Here is a 21,166-nt window from a genome sequence, read left to right as displayed (position 1 = left end):
AAAAAACCTAATATAGTGGCCAAAAAATAATAGCTAACACAGTGCTAAGCACTTTACAAATATCCCATTTGGTCCTCACAATGAGTTTGGGAGTTAGGTGCTATTGTTAACCCCATTTCACAGGTGGGGAAACTGAGGCAGGCAGAAGTTAAGAGCCTTGCCCACAGAGGTGGCAGGCATCTGAGGCCAGATTTGAACTCAAGTCCTCCTGATTCCAAGCCTAGCACTCTATCCACCACTTGATTAGCTGCCTCAAATCTTGGTCAGACCTTACCTGGAATATTAAATTCAGTTCAGACCCACAGATTTCAGGAAGGCTATTAACAAAGTAGTGCATGTTCAGAAGATGGTGACCAGTATGCTTAGAGATGATACTATACTAGGATTAGTTCAAAGAACTAAAGATGGTGAACAAGGAAAAAACTTGAGTGGAGGAAATAATGAGGCATGATGCTATCTTCCACATATCCAAAGGAATGTAATGTGGGAAGTTAGACTTGCTGTGCTTACTCTGAAAGCACAACTAGGAGAAATGAGTGGACACCGCATAGGCAGATTTTGGCTCAAAATAATGAAGCTTTCAATCAGCTAAAGCTGGAAGAAAGCTTACAGGTCATCTAGTCCAGTCCTATTTTACAGAAAAGGAAGCACAGCTGATGTGACTTGTCTGAGGTCAAATGAAAGAATCACGACCCAAACCCAAATTCCTTGACCTAAATTTAGTTAGTTTCTTTTTCCATACTGCTATATATACTTAAAGCAAATACTATCAGGCAAATTCTTGTTATAGGTAGAGTTGTAGAGTTGGAAGGGACCTCAGAAATCACCTGGTCCAACCACTGACACAACTTAGAAAGGAGCTCAACCTTTTTGTAAGATCCACCACTAAGCAGAAACTGAGAAACCCTCCTCTCCTTCCCTTGCCCAAGGCAAGTTGAGCTCCTATACAAAGCAGACAGACAAAACGGAATCAACAAGACCCATGGAGCTTTATTAAGGTGATTTTGCCTTGAAATTTCCTGCGTGGAGATGAGAAAATTGAGGCTGGAGCTGTAGTCAGGCTGAGCCAACATAAAATCAACTGGTGCATAAACTTGGGGATCTTTTTTTGTTCCCTGCCTGTTTGGAAAGGTCTTGGAAAAGCAGGGACTGGAATGGAAAGGGCAGAGCTACTACTATCCTCTTCCACTAGACCCTTGGGAAGGATCCCAATACAGAATTCATTTTGCCCCTTACAAAACCTATGAGCAGAGTGGGACAAGTCTAGCAAGAGAAAAAAGGGAAGCAGCTGTCCTCCCAGTGAATATCCACACATATCCCAGGGTGGAGAGGATGTGCCTAACAGCAGATTAACCCGGAGTCCTTTTGTGTGGGGAGGCAGGGAGTGATTGAGGTACACATTCAAGGAAAGGGTCCTGTGCCCAGGGAAGAAAGATGCCAGCTGGTTTGTGCAGGGGGTTTCTGCCCACAGCTGAGAGGTCTCTCCCTTCACCCACACTGTTAGCTCTTGCAACCTCTGGGGGAGAAGGAGCAAGAGCAAGGCTGGGGAAGGAGATGGCTGGTGCCCAAGATCCCTACTGCTTGTTCAGCTCCTGTGCCCTGCGGGTGGCAGCTTCCACCGCGTTCATTGCAGCAGCTCGTAATCCACCCTGCTCCAAGGCATGGAGCCCATAGATAGTGGTACCCCCAGGGGTACACACTTCAGATCGAAGCTGGGCAGGATGCTGTCCACTTTGTAAAAGCAATTTGGCTGCACCCTATAAGGAGAAACCTTGGTTAGAGTAATGTGATAGAGAGATTCTGATTTGCCAACTCCACCAACAAGTGATGAGCTAGCCACTGGCTTCAATCTCTGCTAACTTTTGCAATTATACCCTTGTTTAATCACTTTCAACTAATTTTAATTAAATACATTTACTGAGTTCCTAGAATGTGTAAGGAAGGTACCATGCTATATATATACCAAGACCTTTTTTCTCCTCTGTCCAAACCCAGCTTATTCTCTACTCTTTCTTTTTCCATTCTCATCATCCCTCCCATCTCCACCTGTCTGTAGTTGAGACAAGGGGAGCATCACTCTTCTTGGGATTACGAGCATCACCCTTTAGGTTATTTTCCCCCCTTTTTTATTTCCCACCTTTGGGAGGGACCTAGAACTAGAGGGGGGACGTCTGTGCAAGGAGAAAGGTCATAGGCTAAGTCCTGGGCAAGGTGCAAGAACAACCTGGCTCTTGGCTAAAAAGACAACAACAAAACAAACTCACTAGAAGTGTTTGGGCAGCAATTTGGTGAGCCAGGCCACTTGGCATTCCCAATTTGATGGCACCTTCTGCCAGAGCCTCAGAGAACATGCAGACCTGTAAGGGCATATAAACCAAACATTTCAAAGACTTCAAAACCCAACACAGGAGTTTAAGATCCTTCTGGCATAGTGAGCCATCTGTCTGCCAAGACCCCCACATTACTAAAGCCATCCTACTCATCAGATAAGGGGATTTAGAAATATAAGGGACCTTAGGGATCATTTAATATCAGGCCTTCATGTTTCAAGAAGAAGAAACCAAGGCTCAGAGAGGTGATTTGTTTTTTCCTTTTTCTCTCTATCCTTAGAACTTAGCACAGTACTTGGCACACAGAATGTCCTTAATAAATGCTTATTATGTGCCAGGTACTAGGGATACAAATAAAAAGTCTCTTAAAGCCAGGATTCAAACCAATGCCTTAATTTCCACCATTCCAAGTTCTTTGGCCAATAAGATCCAGATCCTCATCATAAGCTAAGTAAGAAGCTTCGAATTTTTGGAAAGAGATTGGCTTCAAAGTGTCAGATAATGCTAACAATCCCTCAAAGATAATCAGGAATCAACTGGGTCACATGGGCAAATGGAAGAATGGGGCATAGTTCAAAAGGGAATTTGTGCAAAGCAGTGGACCCTACATGATGGAAAGGGACTATATCCCATTATATACAGAAGGAAAGCCCTGTCTGTCATCCAGCTCTAGAATGATCTTAGATCCTGTCACTGGAAGGCAGAGAACCCCGTTCATGGGTCCTGTGATTCTATAGCACTCACATAGGCTACACCACTGCCACTGAGGCCTGTGTGGATGTTGATGTAGGCCTCTGGTACCTCCTCACAGAGACCACAGACAGATAAGAGCTTTTGTAGGTATTCTGTTTCACACTTCTCAGCATGGCGGCCTCGAGCCATTACCACTGCACCTTCCTGGACTCTGCAAGGTAGATTAGGCATGATCCGGAGCACCCTTGACTTAGGGGGTAGCAGCTGCAAAGAAAAGATAAGGATCACTAGAAGAATTTTCAGACTCTGAGATGTAAAAAAAAAATCTAGTTAGAAGTGACCACATAGATCACACACTCCAACTAATACTTGACAAAGAATATGCTCCACCCTGTTTCCTAATAAGCAGTCATCTAGTCTCTGCCTAAAGACCTACTGTGAGAAGGCAAGCAAGATTCTCCAAGACAGCCTGCTCCAGTGCTGGACAGCCTTGGAAGAAAACTGGTGTATTTCAAAATGACTCATGACAGACATAGAGTAGGGGCTTCAATTCAACATAACTGAAGTGTCCACAGAAGAGGACTATTCTTCATCTTCATCTTCATCTGGAGTGCCATGCCTTAAGCACCAAACCAGATATAACTTTCCTTTTTCTGTCTGCCAAGCTGAGGCATAATCCTACTCCATCTAACCTTTGGAATGAATTTTGATTAACTTTCCATCGTTCCAGGCTATAAATTCTACTGCAGTCAGTCACTCAAGGCCTTGCTATGATATATAGTGTGGTATGTGATTCTCCCTTCTCTCTCCTCCCGCCTCAATGCCTCACAGTCCAATAAGACTGAGTTAACTTGAGCTTTGTGTTCTAAATGAGTAAATCAGAAGTGGAAATAGAGATGGAGTAAGTGGAGATTGGGATCCAGTTGTCAGCAGCCAGACATGAACAGTGGAAATATAGCGGGGAAGAGCCTATCTCAGAGCTAAAGTCATTTCTGGAAGTCAAGGGCAAGCCAAAGCATATAGCTGTGCTCTTCATGCTAGAAAGCTGGGGAGAAAGGAGAGAAAGGAAACTATCTTGGGGAAAGAAGGCTCAGAATACTTACCTTCTCCAGGGTGTGCAGAGAGACACCAGCAGCCACTGAGACAAGGACATGCTTTCTGGTGACAGCAGGAGAAACCTCAGCCAATACAATAGGCAGGATGTGGGGCTTGGTGGCAAAAAAAACTATGGAGCAGTTCTGAAGTACTTCGGTGTTTGAATGAGTTGTCTTACAGCCCAAATTCTGTGCCAAAGATGAAAACCAGCTGAGAATTATACAGTGCCTTTAGGTTTGAAAAGAGCTTTACATATAGTAGGTGCTTACTTTATTTGATCTCATATGAACTTGGCAACAATCCTTTCAGATAGGTACCATGGGTATTATTCCCATTTTATGGATAAGGAAACTCAAGCTGAGAGAGGTTAGGTAATTTGGTCATGCTAACACAGTGTTAATGGTGAGTGAACCTTGGTCTTCCTGACTCTAAGTACAGAACTCTATCCACTACACAATACTGCCATGCTCAAAACAAGTCAAGTTAAAGCAGAGCTGGTCAATTTCAGTTGGCTGATTATGAGGTAAGATTAGAGCCTTGGGTCTTTCCAGTGGGTTGAGAGTGGCAGGAAGGGGGACTGAACCAAGGCGGACCCAAGATGGCGGAGGAAAGGCAGTGAACTCCCGAACTCATGACACGATCACTCCAAAAAACATCCAAATTACGCCATAGGAAAATGCCCGGAGCAGCAAAACTCACAGAAGAATGTGCTGAAATCATCTTCTAACCAAGAAGGCTTGGAAGGTCAGAAGGAGGGAGCTGCTGTGCTAATACAGGAGTTGAACCCAACCCCACAGTCACCCTGACACAGATCCCGTCCCAGGAAGGCCTCACCAGAGAAGGAGACCCCCAGAGCCTCTGAATCAGCTGAAGCACCAGTGTTGTCTGGAACTAAGCTCACAGTCTGGTGAGTGGGCTGAACCCTGGGCAGGGGGGAGACTACAGGGGTCTATGCTGGTGCTAAGGCAGAACTTGGATTTTACACCCCTGCTGAGGACTAGGAAGTAGGCTTGTAGCAGTGGCCCAGGTCGGGGAGGGGCACAGGCTCGTCAGAGCTAACAACCACAACACACAAAGCTGGTTGATCGGCAAGTTGGTTTGGGGTCATCTAGGACCAGGAAACAGGCCGGGCGAGTGAAGAACCTGATTATCTTTAAATCATACCACCTGGGACTTCTTAAGCTTGGGATACTGCAACCTGGAAACAGTGCCCCACTTTAAGGAGCTAAAAGTCAAGTAAAAGAAAGGCAAGATGAGCCGACAGAGAAAGGTTAGGACCATAGAAAGTTTCTTCAGTAACAAGGAAGACGTCAGGGCAGCTAGATGGTGCAGTGGATAGAGCACTGGCCCTGGAGTCAGGAGGACCTGAGTTCAAATCTAGCCTCAGACACTTAACACTTACTAGCTGTGTGACCCTGGGCAGGTCAATTAACCCCAATTGCCTCACTTAAAAAAAAAAAACCAGGAAGATGTCAACATCAGGGCCCCTATATCTAAAGCTTCCAAGAAAAATACGAATTGGTCTCAGGCCATAGAGGTGCTCAAAAAGGACTTTGAAGATACAGTTAGAGAGGTAGAGGAAAAAATGGAAAGAGAAATGAGGGTGATGCAGGAAAAACATGAGAAAAAAGTCAACGGCTCGAAAAGTCAAATTGGCCAAATGGAAAAGGAGGTACAAAAGCTCTCTGATGAAAATAATTGCCTAAGAATTAGGATTGAACAAATGGAAACCAGTGACTTTATGAGAAACCAAGACACAATAAAGCAAATCCAAATGAGAGTGGCAGGAAGGTATTTCTTTGTAGGAGAGCTGCCTCCTGCCCCCAGTAAGATAGGAAATGCCTTCAATTATCAAGTATCCCGATGTCCCTGATATATCAGTAACAAATTTCTCCCACTCACAGACCTGACCCAACAAAATATAGATGAAAATCAAAATCCCCAGGGGGCCCTAAATGAGCTACAATGAACTCGTCTGGGGACCTAGACTACCAAAAGCAAATGAAGCTAATCTCCTACTACTCTATCAACTTTCTCCAGGGCTCTTAACTCACCTGAAAATGCCACAGGTTCTTGTCTGATGGAGCACTCGCCATTACGTTGTGAGCGTCCACTTTTCCTGGACAAAGAATAAGTGACAGAGAAAAAAGAGTGAGGTAGGGTGGGCTCTGCTGGGAGTCTCTGAAGTGCTACTGAGATTCTATTTTAGACTGGTGAGATAAAATGAGCTCTGCACTCAAAGTTAGAAGACTTGGTCTTAGTTCAGGGTCTGCTAACTAACTGTAACTCAGGGCAAGCTTTGTTCCTTTACTTGACTTGTTTTCTTCTCTTCAAAACAAGGGAGTTGGAGAAAGCAGCCTGAATGGTGTGGTAAGAGTAGAGTCTAGGGGCAGCTAGGTGGCACAGTGGATAAAGCACCAGCCCTGGATTCAGGAGGACCTGAGGTCAAATCCAGCCTCAGACACTTGACGCTTACTAGCTATGTGACCCTGGGCAAGTCACTTAACCCTCATTGCCCCGCAAAAAAACCAAAAACCAAAAAAATACTAAAATGAGGGAAACAGAGTAAATCTCTACCTTTAACATCCCATCTAGCTCTAAACCTTGTGTGATTTTGTCATTTGGACCTGGAATGTACCTGCTAGAAGCTCAGAGTCAAGAGAACTTACTAGGTAATGACTGGTACCAGTATGTTTCCTCTGGTCATGGGGATAACATACAGTTACTTCCTGGGATTGTTGGGAGGGATTATTAAGCCCTGTAAAACCTTTACCAAATGTAAAGTATTCTGGAAATGCCAAATAATCAACATTTATTGATCCTCTCACAAGCCCCGAGCTGGCCAAAAATAATATTTTCCCCTTTTTTTCATTTTTAAAAATCCTGAACTTAATACCTAATAAAATAAGCATTTCCATATTACATTGTAGAACAGGAGATGACACATAAAGCTGCATCTCTATTATGTAGAGCTTGCTTTTATTTATAAGTATGTTAAAAATTCAACATGCAACTTTCAGAAAAAGCTTGTTGTGATTTCTTCTCACCTTTTGTTCTCTTCTCATTTTGGGAGGGGACATGAAAGGAAGAGGACTTTCTCTGTAGCTCACTTCTTTTTCCCAGCTTGCCCATCCTTAACCATATTACCTTTTTTTTTTTTTCTGGGGCAATGGGGTTTAAGTGACTTGCCCGGGGTCACACAGCTAGTAAGTGTCAAGTGTCTGAGACTGGATTTTAACTCAGGTACTCCTGAATCCAGGGCCGGTGCTTTATCCACTGCACCACTTAGCCGCCTCCAACCATATTACCTTTCTTTTTCTTTTTCTTTTTTTTAAAGTGAGGCAATTGGGGTTAAGTGACTTGCTCAGGGTCACACAGCTAGTAAGTGTTAAGTGTCTGAGGCCGGATTTGAATTCAGGTACTCCTGATTCCAGGGCCAGTGCTCTATCCACTGTGCCACCTAGCTGCCCCCATATTAGCTTTCAACCTCTATCCTGATCAAGAACTAAGTGTTCTCTGAAGCTCAGGAAATTCTCTGAGACTTATGAAACCCCAAATCCTTGCCACAGAGACATATAAAGGCAGAAAAAAACAGTATAAAGAGATGAATGGACTCACTAGAGCAGTAACTTCTCCTATTGATTGTGCTGGGACTTTGGTCACATTCCATTTCATTTGTACACAGATGTTGAGTTCAAGTTCATGTCAGTAGCAATTTCCATTTTAAGTTCAATCCAAGAGAGGAAGAACTCAATTATAAGCCTTTGAGTTTAAATTAATATATGCTATGATAATAGCATATAGTCCTTGTGGCAAAGACTGCTTAAACTTAACTAGTTTTTTTTTTTTTAAAGAAATGCTCTGCCCAAGTTGCAGGATATAAAATAAACCCACATAAATCATCAGATTTTCTATATTTGACCAACAAAGCAAGAGAAAAAGAAAAATTCCATTTAAAATAACCATAGGAAATATAAAATATTGGGGAGTCTACCTGCTAAGGCAAACCTAGGATCTATATGAACACAATTACAAAACACTTTTCACATAAATAAAATCAGATCTAAACAACTGGAAAAATATCAATTGCTCATGGATAGGCCAAGCTAATATAAGAACTGCTCTGTCCAAAACCAAGATTATCTTTCCCCCAAATTTGCTCCTTCTGACTTCATTATCTCAGTAATACCACTATCACCTTAAGGTTCTTCTTGTCCTCATTCCTCATATCAGCTGCTATCAGATCCTATCAATTCCTTCTCTGCAACACCTCTCATACCTTCTGTATTCCTACTGCATACCAACATAATACAGTTGCTCATTTACCACCTGCTTGGAGCACTGAAATAAACTTTTTAAAAATTTTAATTTGTATTCTGAACTTATCAACACTAAATAAAATGCGCATTTCCACATATATTTTTTTTTCTTTTCGTTTTTTCGGGGCAATGAGGGTTAAGTGACTTGCTCAGGGTCACACAGCTAGTAAATGCCAAGTGTCTAAGGCCACATTTGAATTCAGGTCGTCCTTAATCCAGGGCTGGTGCTTTATCCACTGTGCCACCTCGCTGCCCCTTTCCATATGTACTGTTGAACAGAAGAGAATTATATATGAAGCTGTGCATCTCTATTATGTAGAGATCGATTTTTGAATATACAATATCAACATGTAACTTTCAGAGCTGTCCTCAGCTTGTTTGTGATTCCTTGTTTTCTTCTCTTTTGTTCATGGGGAAGGGTAAGAAGCCCTATAATTATTCCCTATTCATCCTTCCTTCTCTTTATTAAAAAAAAAAAAAGGAAGAAAAGAAACACCCTTGGAAGGAATATACATAGAAAAATAAAACAAATTCCTGCACCGGCCATATCCAAATATGTATGTATCATTCTTCATTTTGAGACCATCACCACTCTGTCAGGAAGTCAGTAGCATGCTTTTTCACCAGTCCTCTAGAATTATGGTTCATCATTCCTCCAGTCAGTTTTTAAGTCTTTCAAAGTTCTTTTTGATCTTTCAATTAATACAAATCTACTGTCTACCTCCCCCCCATTAAAAACAAAACAGATATGCATAACCAAGCAAAACAATTCCTACACTGGCCGTGTCCAACAAATGTCATATTTACAGCCTGAAACCACTATATCAGTCAGGAGGTAGGTAACATGGTTCATTGTGAGTCTTCTGGAATATTGGTTGATGAGAGTTCTTAAAGTCTTTTAAGGTTGTTTGTCTTTACAATGCTGTTATTGTATAAATCATATTCCTGGTTCCACTCACTTCACTCTGCATCAGTTCATATTAAGTCTTCCCAGGTTTTATAATGGTCTCAACAACAGCTTTTCCCATTTCCATTCTCTCATCACTCCAATCCATCCATCATATTGTTTCCAGAATCTTTTAAAAAAATGTATAAATTTGGTTATATTCTTCAGCTCAAAAATCTTTCAATAATAACACTTTGTGAAGTGCATTCAATGGATCCTAATTTCCTACCTATTATAATTCAAACAATGTAGGAATCTGTGGACCAGATTCCTATAAGGATGTTATTGGCAAAGGAACATTAATTAGGATTTGTGCCGAGCCAAAAAAAACCTGTGTTGATAAGTGACAGGTGGTGGCTGCATGTGTTCCTGGGCCCAGTTATATAAATTCATAGCACATTCTCTTAAAGGAAAACTGCCTCTAGAGAAGTGACTGTGCCCTCTTGGGCTTCTGACAAAGGAGGTTCCAAGAGTCTATTCCAGGTGCTGATTTCAAAGTATACTCATAGTTAATAGTCTAAATGAAGGGTTCCTCACCTGAGGTCTGTGAATTTGGTTTTTTTTTTTTTTAAATACAGCTCAATATAATGGATTTCCTTTGTGATTCTGTATTTTGTTTTATTCATTTAAAAACATTCTGAAAAGGAGTTCATAGACAGGGCTTCACCAGACTGCCAAAGGACTTCAAGACACCAAAAGGGTTAAATAAGAACCCCTCTTCTAAACACTCACAAAATACCACCTGCTGGTCAATGTGGGAATCTGTTTTTGTTTGCATATTTGTTGAGTTTTTTTAGGAGAAAAAAAATAGTTGATAATTAAAAAAAAAAAAAACCAAACCAGAAATAGAAAAGTACCACTGGCTGGTACAAATTATCTTTAAAAAAACATCCTTTGGCCTGAAAGTCCATTTTATCCCCATTTTACAGATGAAAGAGATGAAACACAGATGAGTGTAAGCGCCCTAGGGCCCTGACTGGGGCCAATCATGACAAGGAAGGAAGGACAGAAGGACCGAAAGGTACACCTAATAGTTTAGGAGAGGCTCCTTGCATTTTGGGCCAGCCTTGCAATTTTATTGAGGGAGGAAACTTCCAGTGTGTTAACTCCTTCTGAAATAGATCAAAACTTGTTCCTACACTTAAAAGTCTTATCTGCTTGAAGCGTATCAGAGTCAAGACTTGAATTCAAGTCTTTCTGAACCAGAGGCCAGCTCTCTTTCCATTATACCACTCTGCCTTTATTTTGTTTAAAAAATGTGGTTACTGGGGGGCAGCTAGGTTGCACAGTGGATAAACACTGGTCTTGGATTCAGGAGTACCCGAGTTCAAATCCAGCCTCAGACACTTGCATACATATGCACAGTTAATGCTTAGGACTGTAAACCATACCATATAACAATAGCTAAGGTAAGCAGTCTGGAATAGTGGGGAAAGTCCTGGATTTGGAAAGCAGGCTTGTTTGAAGCCTAACTGAAACCTACTAGCTTTGTGATCATGAGCCAGTCACTGCTCTTTGGGTCTTGGTGGCCTCATATGTTAAATAAAGGTGGTTGTGAGCAAAGCACTTTTAGAAACCTTAAACTGTTAAAGAAATATTAAATTATCATAATTATTTATCACTTTGATTCAATCCAGATTACTGTTGCTACTTCTCTACAGTATGTGCAAATGCTGTCACTAAAGAAGTCTAAAAACTGAGAGATGTCATAGGAAAGAAAGAGAATTAGTGACCTTAGTCACAAGACTTGGGCTAGAATCCCAGCTCTGCTACTAACTCCCTGTAGTCATGGGCAAGACAGGTTATCTGTCAAATGTAAAAAGGAGATGCCATAGGTATGGACTTCACAGACCATATTCTGTCCTGGTTCTGCTACCTAGTGCACTGCTCCTTTTCAATCTTCTTGCTGGATCCTTATCCAAGCTAAGCTAACCACAAAACTTAGGCCATCTTCTTTTCTCCCTCTATATTGTTTCACCTGGTGATCTCATCAGTTCCCATGGTTTCAATGGTCATCTTTGTGCAGATGACTCCTGGATCTACTTGTCAGCTTGCTGGAAAGGTTGAGAGGGAAGCCTTATGGGAATATGGGGAGGGGGAGGATACCACTGTAAAGTTGCTGATGCTTCTGTGTCATTTTGGGGACCCTATCTACCCATCCCAGAAAAGTGAAAGTTTAATTAGAGTCCTTTGTTGAAATGGGTAGTTCCAGTATTTATCCGGACCCACAGACAACTGATGAAGAGATAATGAAATAGGTAGTGATGATCAAGGTGATGACAGTGCGAGTATGTAAAGAAAGCAAATCTAACAGTGCGAATGTGCAAGAATCAGTAAGTCAATGTGACTGGTTCAAAGAGTGTATAAATGGAAGTATAAAAAGACTACGAAGGTAGGAAAATGCCAAATTACTAGGTTTTGAATATGTATATAGTTGTTGGTAAATTTTCAGGATGCACTGAATTACTTTGTATTTACTTTGCATATATTTACTGTATACTATCTGTGTACATGCTGTTTACTTCCAATACAATGTGAACTGGTTGAAATCGGATATTGTTATTTTTGTATGGTGCTTAACACACAGCAGATGACTGATGCTTAATACTCATGTGACATTCTACTGAGAGAATTATGATATATAAAATTAAGTAAAAGGGCAGCTAATTGGCATGGTGATAAAGCACCAGCCCTGGAGTCAGGAGGACCTGAGATCAAGCTTCTAAATAAATAAATGAATTAATGTATGGAGAGGTGCAGCACTTTCAAGGAGAGAGCTAGCCTCAGATGGAGGAGACCTGGTCAAGCTCTGCCTCTGACAACCCAACCATAGGACTCTGGGTAAGTCACTTAACTTCTCAGTGCTTTAGTCAACTTTCTAAGACTGTAAGTTATAGAGAAATTGCTGACTTACATTGGTAGAGGGAGTTTCCTCATCTGGGAGCTCCCCAAACCAATTAAATCACAGGTCCAGTTGCAATCCCTATAAAAATAAGTAAGGTACAAAGAAAGTTGAAGAAAATGCATTAACAACTAGAGGTCTGGGGAAGGCTTTATGGAGGTGAACTGATTGGGGAAGACAAAGATTCTGAGAAGAGGAGAAAAGGGAAGGAATATCAGGCATGGAAAAGAGCTTGTGCTAATGTGTGGATGTGGAAAATGAAGCACTGAGCTGAGGAAACAGCTAGGAGTTCAGTTTTGCTACACCCCAGAGTTTAAGAAGGGGAGTATTATTAAATAGCTTTGAAAGGGGAGTAGGAATAAGACTGTGGAGGGCCTTAAACTAAGAAACTACCATTTTATCTTCTAGGATGGGGTGTCACTAATGATTTGTGAGCAAGGAAATAGCAGGGCCAGACCAGTGCCTTGGTTAAATTTTAATCCTGCTTTTTTTTGTGGAGGATTGGCTAAGTGGGGCAAAAGTCGGAAAGAAGAAAGCCAATTAAGAGACTATTAATCAGTTAAATAAATGGAGCTAACTTTAAAGGGCAACAAAACTTGGACCAAAACAATGAGTAACTGGCATACCTCTCTTAGAGCAGTTGTAAGGAACTATAAATCCCTAAAGAAGAGGGAGTTATTTTGCTACTGATGAAAGTGACAGTCAGAATGGAAAAGGAACTTATCCAAGGTCAAGAATCTAGTTAGTAAGAAGTACATTTGCCTTAGCAGCTCAGAATAGCCACTTCTATGTCCCATTTCTCTCCCTCTGGGCCCTATAGGCCCCACATCTTCACATCTTCTGTTTCCCCCATCACTTCTTTACCAAACCAGAGTTCATGAGAGCTGGAAGGCAACTATGAAATCATGGAGTCTGCCTCCTTCCCCATCCTCCTTTTATTTCATTTAAGATTTCTCTTTTTAGATAGAGTTGGGTTTTTTCAGTTCAGCTTTTGTCCTTCCCAACCCCCCACCAAAACACCTCACAATTAATGCCTCCCAACACAGAGGGGAAGAGAGTGCTGGTTTTGAAGTCACTAAGAAATGAGTTCAGGTCTTGCCTCAAACACTTCCTAGCTTTGGGACCTTAACATTCCTCAGGCCCTCAGTTTCCTTGATCTGTAAAATGAAGATAATAATAGCACTTACCTCATAGACTTGTTGTGAGGATCAAATGATATACTATATGTAAAGCATTTTACATATAGTGATTTTACATATAGTGATCTCTCAATGTTAGCTAGTTGTAGTAATAGTAGAATCCCTAAAAGCTATTAAGCAAAACAGCATAAAAGCCTGGGACAGAAAGGTGTGTGCTTTAAGTTAGTACCAGTATTGTTCACTGTTTTGATCTGAATTTTGTTGCCCTTTAAAGTTGCACATACTTATACTATTATAGCTTTAATGTATGTGGTTCTTCCATAAACCGCTCTGTTTGGCATTTAAAGTAAACTGGCCCTGACCTACTGCCTTTCCAGCTTCCTCATAAATTCCTTTCCTTATCTTCTGTAGTTTAGCAAACTGACCTTTTTGCTTTTCTCCACATGAAATGTGCCATCCCCCAGTGCTTAGAAGACACTTCCTCCTTTCTTCCCCCATTAGAGGCTCACCTCAGGCAACATCTTCCACATGAGGGATCACAAACACCTCTGGAAGTCTAGTAAAGCCTATGGATTTCTCAGAATCTTTTAATATAACTGAAGGAAATGCTAAATTACAGTTTGAGGTTAGTGAAAATAAAGATGAAATTTCTTTCCCATCCAAGCTCCCAGACTATCTAAAATATGATGGTCCTGTGGACTCCAGGTTAAGAACCCAAGTTCTTTGTTTTTCTTTTCTTTTTTTTTTTTTGGTACTACTTTATTTTCCAATTATATGTAAAGATTGGTTTCAACATTCATTTATGTAAGAGTTCTAAATTTTTTTCCCTTCTTCCCTTCCCTCTCCCCTCCCCAAGAAGACAAGCAATCGGATATATTTCATACACACACACAAAATCATGTTATATTTCCATATTAGTCAGGTAAGGAAGCATCAGAACAAAAGCGGAAAACCACAAGAAAGAAAAAAAAAACCCCAACAACAAATAAAGTGAAAATAGTATACTTTGATCTACATTCAGACTCCATAGTTCTTTTTCTGTATGTGAAAAGCATTTTCCATCATCATCACGAGTCCTTTGGAATTGCTAAGAGAATTGCTGAGAAGTGCCAAGTCTTTCACAGTTGATCATCATACAGTGTTGCCGTTACTGTGTACAGTGTTCTCCTGGTTAAGAACATAAGATCTATGTGAAGTCTTTTTTGGTCTCCCTCCCAAAAGGAATTTGTATCTATCCTTTTTTTTTAATGTAATAAACATTTTTATTTATAGTTTTCAGTTCCAATTTTTAGCCTTCCTTCCCTCCCTGCCCTAACCCCTCCCTGAGGTGGCAAGCAATTAGATATACATATATGTGTATCTATCTTTAAAATATTTTGTTTAAGGGGGCAGCTAGGTGGTGCAGTGGATAAAGCACCAGCCCTGGATTCAGGAGGACCTGAGTTCAAATCTGACCTCAGACAGTTGACACTTACTAGCTATGTGAACCTGGGCAAGTCACTTAACCCTCGTTGCCCTGTTAAAAAAAAAGCAACAGGGGCAGCTAGGTGGCGCAGTGGATAGAGCACCGGCCCTGGAGTCAGGACTACCTGAGTTCAAATCCGGCCTCAGACACTTAACACTTACTAGCTGTGTGACCCTGGGCAAGTCACTTAACCCCAATTGCCTCACTAAAAAAAAAAAAAGCAACAAAAAAAATTTGTTTATACTTACATGTGTATCTGTTGTCTCCCCCAGTATAATATAAGCTCCTGAGGGCAAGCATTCAAGTTTAACTTTTTTTTTTTTTGCAGGGCAATGGGGGTTAAGTGACTTGCCCAGGGTCACAGAGCTAGTGTCAAGTGTCTGAGGCCAGATTTGAACTCAGGTACTCCTGAATCCAAGGCCCGTTCTTTATCCACTGTGCCACCTAGCTGCCCCGCAAGTTTAACTTTTGCTTTTTGTATCTCCAGCACACAGCACAATGCCTGATACATGGGAGGAACTAAAGAAATATTTATCTATTGATTCATTTTTTTCTGCTTTTTTTCACTTTCTAGCAGTCCCATCTTATAGAAAAGGTAGTTGGGGCATGGAGAGACACCTAGAGTAGGTCCTCCTAGCAGTCATGAGGCAAGAGAGAACTCAGGTTTCCCTGACTCTCTGCCCAGGATTCTCATGCCATATTCCTGGCCCATTTAATTAATTTCAATTCAATAGACATTTATTAAATACCTACTGTACTTATTGCTATAGGAGCTTTATAAAACTTAGGTAATGCATGAGTCCCTTATGGATTTTACTGTTTCGTTAGAATAAAAGACACAAACATAATTATAACACCTAATTTCACATGACTGACGGGTTACAGAGGTGCTGAGTATTATGTGAGGTCTGAGGGGCAGGAAGTCTTTACTTGATGGGGAAGGATTGCTGGAGGAGCTATTTGAGTAGCCATTGCAGTTGTCCTGGAAGATAGAAATGAGTGCCTACACTGTGGAATAGCAAGAGTACAAACAGAAAAGAGAAAGAATCAAAGAAAAAACACAGAGGCAAAAATGATAGGACTTTGTAACTTCTTAAGATATTTGTTGTTGTTCAGTCGTTAAGTAGTGTCCAACTCTTTGTGACCCCCCCCTTCCCCAACTGTGCATGGGGTTTTCTTGGCAAAGATACTGGAGTGGTTTGCCATTTCCTTCTCCAGTGGATCCAGTAGATCCTTTTGTCAGCCAAACAGAAGTTAAGTGACTTGCTCAGAGTCATGAAGCTAGGAAGTATGTGAAGCTGGATTTGAAGTCAAGTCTTCTTGACTCTATCCACTGATCACCAGCTGCCTCAAAAATAACTAATTAGATATGCAATCTAGAGAAAGAGGCAAAGATAGTCCAAAGGTTTAGAACATGTAAGAACTGATAAATGGATTGTGCCACTGATAGGAACAAGCTTATAAGGCACGGTCATTATCCTCCCCTGACCTAATGCCTGAGTTCTATTTTGCACAGATTGAGTTCAAAGTGCCACTGGACCATTAAGATGGAGCTGTGGGTCACCAGGTCAATATAGTGCTATGGAAAGAAAACTGGATTTAGAATCAGAAGAACTAAGTTTGAATTCTGGCACTGTTACATACTAGCTGAATGATCTTGGGTTTCTTCCAAGTCTCGGTCTCCTTATTCATAAAAGCAATCTAATAGCCTTTTCTCAATCCTCATTCTTCTCAACCTCTCTGCAGCCTTTGACACTGATCATTTTCACCTTGATACTCTTTCTCCCTAAGTTTTCTCTTTTTGGGGGGAGGGGGACAATGAGGGTCAAGTGACTTAGGCCAGATTTGAACTCAGGTCCTCCTAAATCCAGGGCCGGTGCTCTCTCCCTAGCTTTTCAGGACACCATTCTCTCTTTTTTTCTCCTCCTACCTATCTAACTACAACTCCTCAGTTTCCTTTGCCAGGACATACCCACTAACTGTAGGTGTCCTACAGGATTGTGTCCTGGGCTATCTTCTCTTTTTCTATACTACTTCACTTGGCAATCTCATCACCTTGGATTTAATTACCATCTCTATGCTGAGGATTTCAAATCTGCCTAAACTGCCAACTGCCTTTCAAAAACATCTCAAACAGGATAATCCAGGAGACATCTTAAATTCAAATGTCTAAAACTTAACTTCATTATCTTCCCCTCTAAACACTACCCCCAACTCTATTACTGTAGAGGGTAACACCCTCCCTCCAGTCCCTCAGGTTCATGACCTAAGTCATCTTCAACTTCTCATTGTCTCTCATCCCACCCTCTCATCTATTAGTTGCCAAGGCCTGGAAATTTCTGTTTGGCATTCAAAACCCTTTATAACCTGGCTTCCTCCTACCTACCTTTCCAGTCTTCTTACACCTTACTCCTTGACATGTACTCTTCAATCCAGTAACAATGGTCTCCTTGTTGTTCCATGAATAAGACACCCCATCTGTCAGTTTAGAGCACTTTCTCTGGCTGGCCCTCATGCCTGGAATGCTCTCTCTCTTTTCATATCCACCTACCTACTAGGTTCCCTGGCTTCAAGTTCAAAATAAAAGTCCAGGAGGCAGCTAGGTGGCACAGTGGATAAAACACCAGCCCTGGATTCAGGAGAACCTGAGTTCAAATCCGACCTCAGACACTTGACACTTACTAGCTGTGTGACCCTGGGCAAGTCACTTAATCCCCATTGCCCCGCAAAAAAAACCAAACAATCAAAATAAAATTCCATCTTCTACATGAAGTCTTTCCCAACCCCTCTTAATTTGAGTGCCTTCCTTTTGGTAATCAATCTTACACATAGCTTGTTTGCACATATTTGTTTGCTTGCTGTCTCCCCTGTAGATTGTGAGTTCCTCAAGGACAGGGACTGTCATATCCCCAGTACAGTACCTGGAACACAGTAGGCACAATGTTTATTGACTGCCCTTTGGGGGGAGGGGGGGCAATGAGGGTTAAGTGACTTGCCCAGGGTCACACACAGCTAGTAAGTGTCAAGTGTCTGAGGCCGGATTTGAACTCAGGTCCTCCTGAATCCAAGGCCAGTGCTTTATCCACTGCACCACCTAGCTGCCCCCTATTGACTGATTTTTAAAGTCTTTCAGCTCTAACTTATATGATCCTAAACTCAGAAGGGTCAGGACCAAAAGTCTATCAGAATCAAGAAGGACCAGGCTTATCTGCTTGGTACCAAAGAGGAGACAAAAGGTAGGTTTCAACATGATATAAGGAAAACCTTCATAGGGATGATATTTATCCCTATTAAGACAGAAAAACCTGTTAAGACTTACATGAATTGATGCTGGGTGAAATGAGAAGAACCAGGAGAACAATGTACATAGTAACAGCAACACTGTGTCATGATTGGCTGTGACAGACTTAGCTTTTCTCAGCAATACAATGATCCAAGACAATTCCAAAGGACTTGTTATAGAAAATGTTCTCTACATCCAGAAAAAGAACTGTGGGATCTGAATGCAGATTAAACCATACTATTTTTACTTTTTGTGCTGTTTTCTTTTTCTTTTTTGAGGTTTCCCCCTTTTGTTCTGATTATTCTTTCACAACATGACTAATGTGGAAATATGATGTGATTGTACATATATATAACTTATATCAGATTGCTTTCTGTCTTGGGGAGGGGGAGGGAAAAAATTTGGAACTAAAAATCTTATAGAAATAAATGTTGAAAACTATCTTTACATGTAACTGGAAAATAATAAAATACTATTAAGATTTAAAAAAAAGATCTGCCACTCAACAATTACAAGACTTAGGTCCCCTCTTCCAAACTTTCCCTATTTCTGTAAAAGGCACCACCAGCTTCCAGTCACCCAGGTTTCCAAACTCAGAGTAGTATTTTAACTCTTTCCTCACCTTTATTAATTTCCCTTATTCTGATTAGTTTCTAAGTCTTATGGATTCTATCTCCACACTATCTTTAACTTGTGTCACCTCTTTAAACACTACCTTTGTTCACATCCTCATTTCTTCTGGACTGAACTATTACAATAGCATCTTAATTAGTATGTTTCCAGGATCTCCCCTCTAATCTATCCTCCCCAGAGCTGACAGATTAATATACCTAAAACAAAGGTATATCATTTCCCCATTCAAAAATCTTCAGAGGCTCCCTATTACTTTTAGGATAAAATACAAACTCCTTAGGCTCCACAATCTAACTCCAACCTCTTTTCCAGACTTATTTCCTACTGTTTCCCTTCAAGTACTTTAAGTGCCAGCTAAACAACTACCACTAACTTGACATCCCCATTCACAGTTCCACGTCTTTACAGAGCTATCTGTCCTCTTGCCTCACTTCAGCCTTTCAGAGTCTTTAGTTTACTTGAGGACTGCTTCAGGATCTACTCAGATTAAACGTCTCAAGGGAAGCCTTTCTTCGATCTTCTTCCATCCTTCCACTGGACTCGTTAGTGCTTTCCCTCCTTAAATGATCTCTTATTTACTGATCTGCAAACATCTCGTGTAACTTTCTTGAGGGCTGAGACTATTTCATTTTGTTCTTTGTATTCCCAACACATTCAACAACAACGAAAGGCTAGTACGATATTGGGCTGCTGAGTGGCCTAAGGAAGCAATAGTTCCACTGTACCGTGTCCTGGCACAAGGGTCGAATTCCAGATGTGGGCAAATCTTTGGACATTAATTAACAAGATAGAAATTATCCAGAAGGCGGCAATCGAGACTGTGAAGTTCCTTCAAATTGTATCACTAGTGATGTGGGCTGGAATTTTGGGGTCAAATTGATGTTAAGAGAACGGGGAGGGGTCAGCTAGGTGGCACAGTGGATAGAGCACTGGCCCTGGATTCAGGAGGACCTGAGTTCAAATGCGGCCTCAGACACTTAACACTTACTAGCTGTGTGACTCTGGGCAAGTCACTTAACCTCAATTGCCTCACCAAAAAAAGAGAGAGAGAGAACGGGGATTCTTTTTTTACCCTGCAGAAGATTTATGGGGAACATGATAGTTGCCTCCTACCTAACATTTAAAGGATTGTCTTGAGCAAGAGGGATTAGAATTGTCTCATTTTAACAGAAGGTAGGGGTGGGAGAAATGGGTAGAAACTGAAGAGGTAATAAATCCAGCCTCAATCAACTTTCTAAAAATCAGCTGGATGCCCCAGGAGGTAGAGGCTTCCCACCTGCACACGCGTCTTCAAACAAAGGTCCCTCGGCTGTTATTAAAGAGATTATTGCTCTGATACGGAATGAAATGGATGGCTTCTCTTCCAATTCTGAGGTTCTGTGATTATGGTTGTCCCAGGACAAGATGCGCCGGTGGCGGGGGGGTGGGGGAGGCCTGAGGGACTGTCCACATCGAGTTTGTGGTCAACTCTGAGCTCCAGATTTCCAGGCTGAGGCTGGGCTGTGGCGTGCGATGGGGATGGGAAGTGGGGGAGGCGGAGGTTTGGGAGAATCTCCGTTGTTAGCCCTCCCCTCGCCCCAACCCTGCCGCCACGTACCTGACACGATGATGCCCATCGCGATGGCTTCAGCCATGCGGCCTGCACCCACGAAGCCAATCTGCATCGGGGAATCGGGTGTCCAAGGTAACTGGGGCATCGACACCGATATCGGGGGCGGGATGGTGGTAGTGGACGAAAACGTAGAAGACGAAGTTAGATGCGGGGCCGACGACGATATCTTGGTTGATGAGGCCGCCGTAGCGGCAGCTACAGCAGCAGCCGCCGCGGCTGCAGCCGCTGCCCCAGCCATTTTTCTCAGTTGCTATTTCAGACCGGGAACATCAGCCCCGCTAGAGCCCGCCCCAGCCCCGGCCCGGCCCCAACCGCCGCCAACCGCCGTCAACCGCCTCGCCCGCCCCGCCTCTCGTGCCCTCCGATTGGCCCCTCCGGTCCCCTCTGCCGTTGCCGATTGGCTGGCTCGCTCTCCGACCTTTGGCCTCGCCCCGCTTCTCTTTTCTTTGCACTTTGCCCTGGGGGCCGCTAGGTGGCGCAGTGGATAGAACACTGACCCTGGAGTCAGAATGATGAGTTCAGGTCCAATTTCAGACACTTGACACTCAATAGATGTGTGAGCACGTCACTTAATCCCGATTGCCTTCAAACATCCAGGGCCATCTCCATTTATCCTGCAATATCTTTTTTTTTTTTTTTTTGCGGGGCAATTGGGGTTAAGTGACTTGCCCAGGGTCACACAGCTAGTAACTGTTAAGTGTCTGAGGCCGCATTTGAACTCAGGTCCTCCTGAATCCAGGGTCGGTGCT

The 21,166-nt window shown here is 42.1% G+C and overlaps 1 protein-coding gene across 1 annotated transcript; it reads right to left on the bottom strand.

The window, feature by feature from the left end:
- Positions 1 to 970: 970 nt before the first annotated feature.
- On the bottom strand, positions 971 to 20,713 carry PYCR3 (pyrroline-5-carboxylate reductase 3). Its single transcript, XM_043978312.1, has 6 exons — positions 20,403 to 20,713; positions 6,173 to 6,237; positions 4,127 to 4,306; positions 3,075 to 3,287; positions 2,265 to 2,357; positions 971 to 1,757 (listed from the first exon to the last, which is right to left on the bottom strand). The coding sequence occupies exons 1-6, from the start codon at positions 20,653 to 20,655 to the stop codon at positions 1,575 to 1,577; spliced, it is 987 nt and encodes a 328-aa protein (XP_043834247.1). The 5' UTR covers positions 20,656 to 20,713; the 3' UTR covers positions 971 to 1,574.
- Between the last annotated feature and the right edge of the window lie 453 nt (positions 20,714 to 21,166).

The sequence above is a fragment of the Dromiciops gliroides genome, chromosome 1, assembly GCF_019393635.1.
Source record: "Dromiciops gliroides isolate mDroGli1 chromosome 1, mDroGli1.pri, whole genome shotgun sequence".
NCBI classification, from domain to species: domain Eukaryota; kingdom Metazoa; phylum Chordata; class Mammalia; order Microbiotheria; family Microbiotheriidae; genus Dromiciops; species Dromiciops gliroides.
This window is presented reverse-complemented; position numbering and strand designations above follow the sequence as displayed.

Excerpts from the sequence above, each read along its gene's own strand:
- PYCR3 (XM_043978312.1), bottom strand. The coding sequence starts at position 20,655 with ATGGCTGGGGCAGCGGCTGCAGCCGCGGCGGCTGCTGCTGTAGCTGCC. Across the intron at positions 3,288-4,126 it reads CTCTGCACACCCTGGAGAAG|CTGCTACCCCCTAAGTCAAG; the intron begins GTAAGTATTCTG and ends TTTTCTTTGCAG. Across the intron at positions 1,758-2,264 it reads TTGCTGCCCAAACACTTCTA|GGTGCAGCCAAATTGCTTTT; the intron begins GTGAGTTTGTTT and ends TTCTCCTTATAG.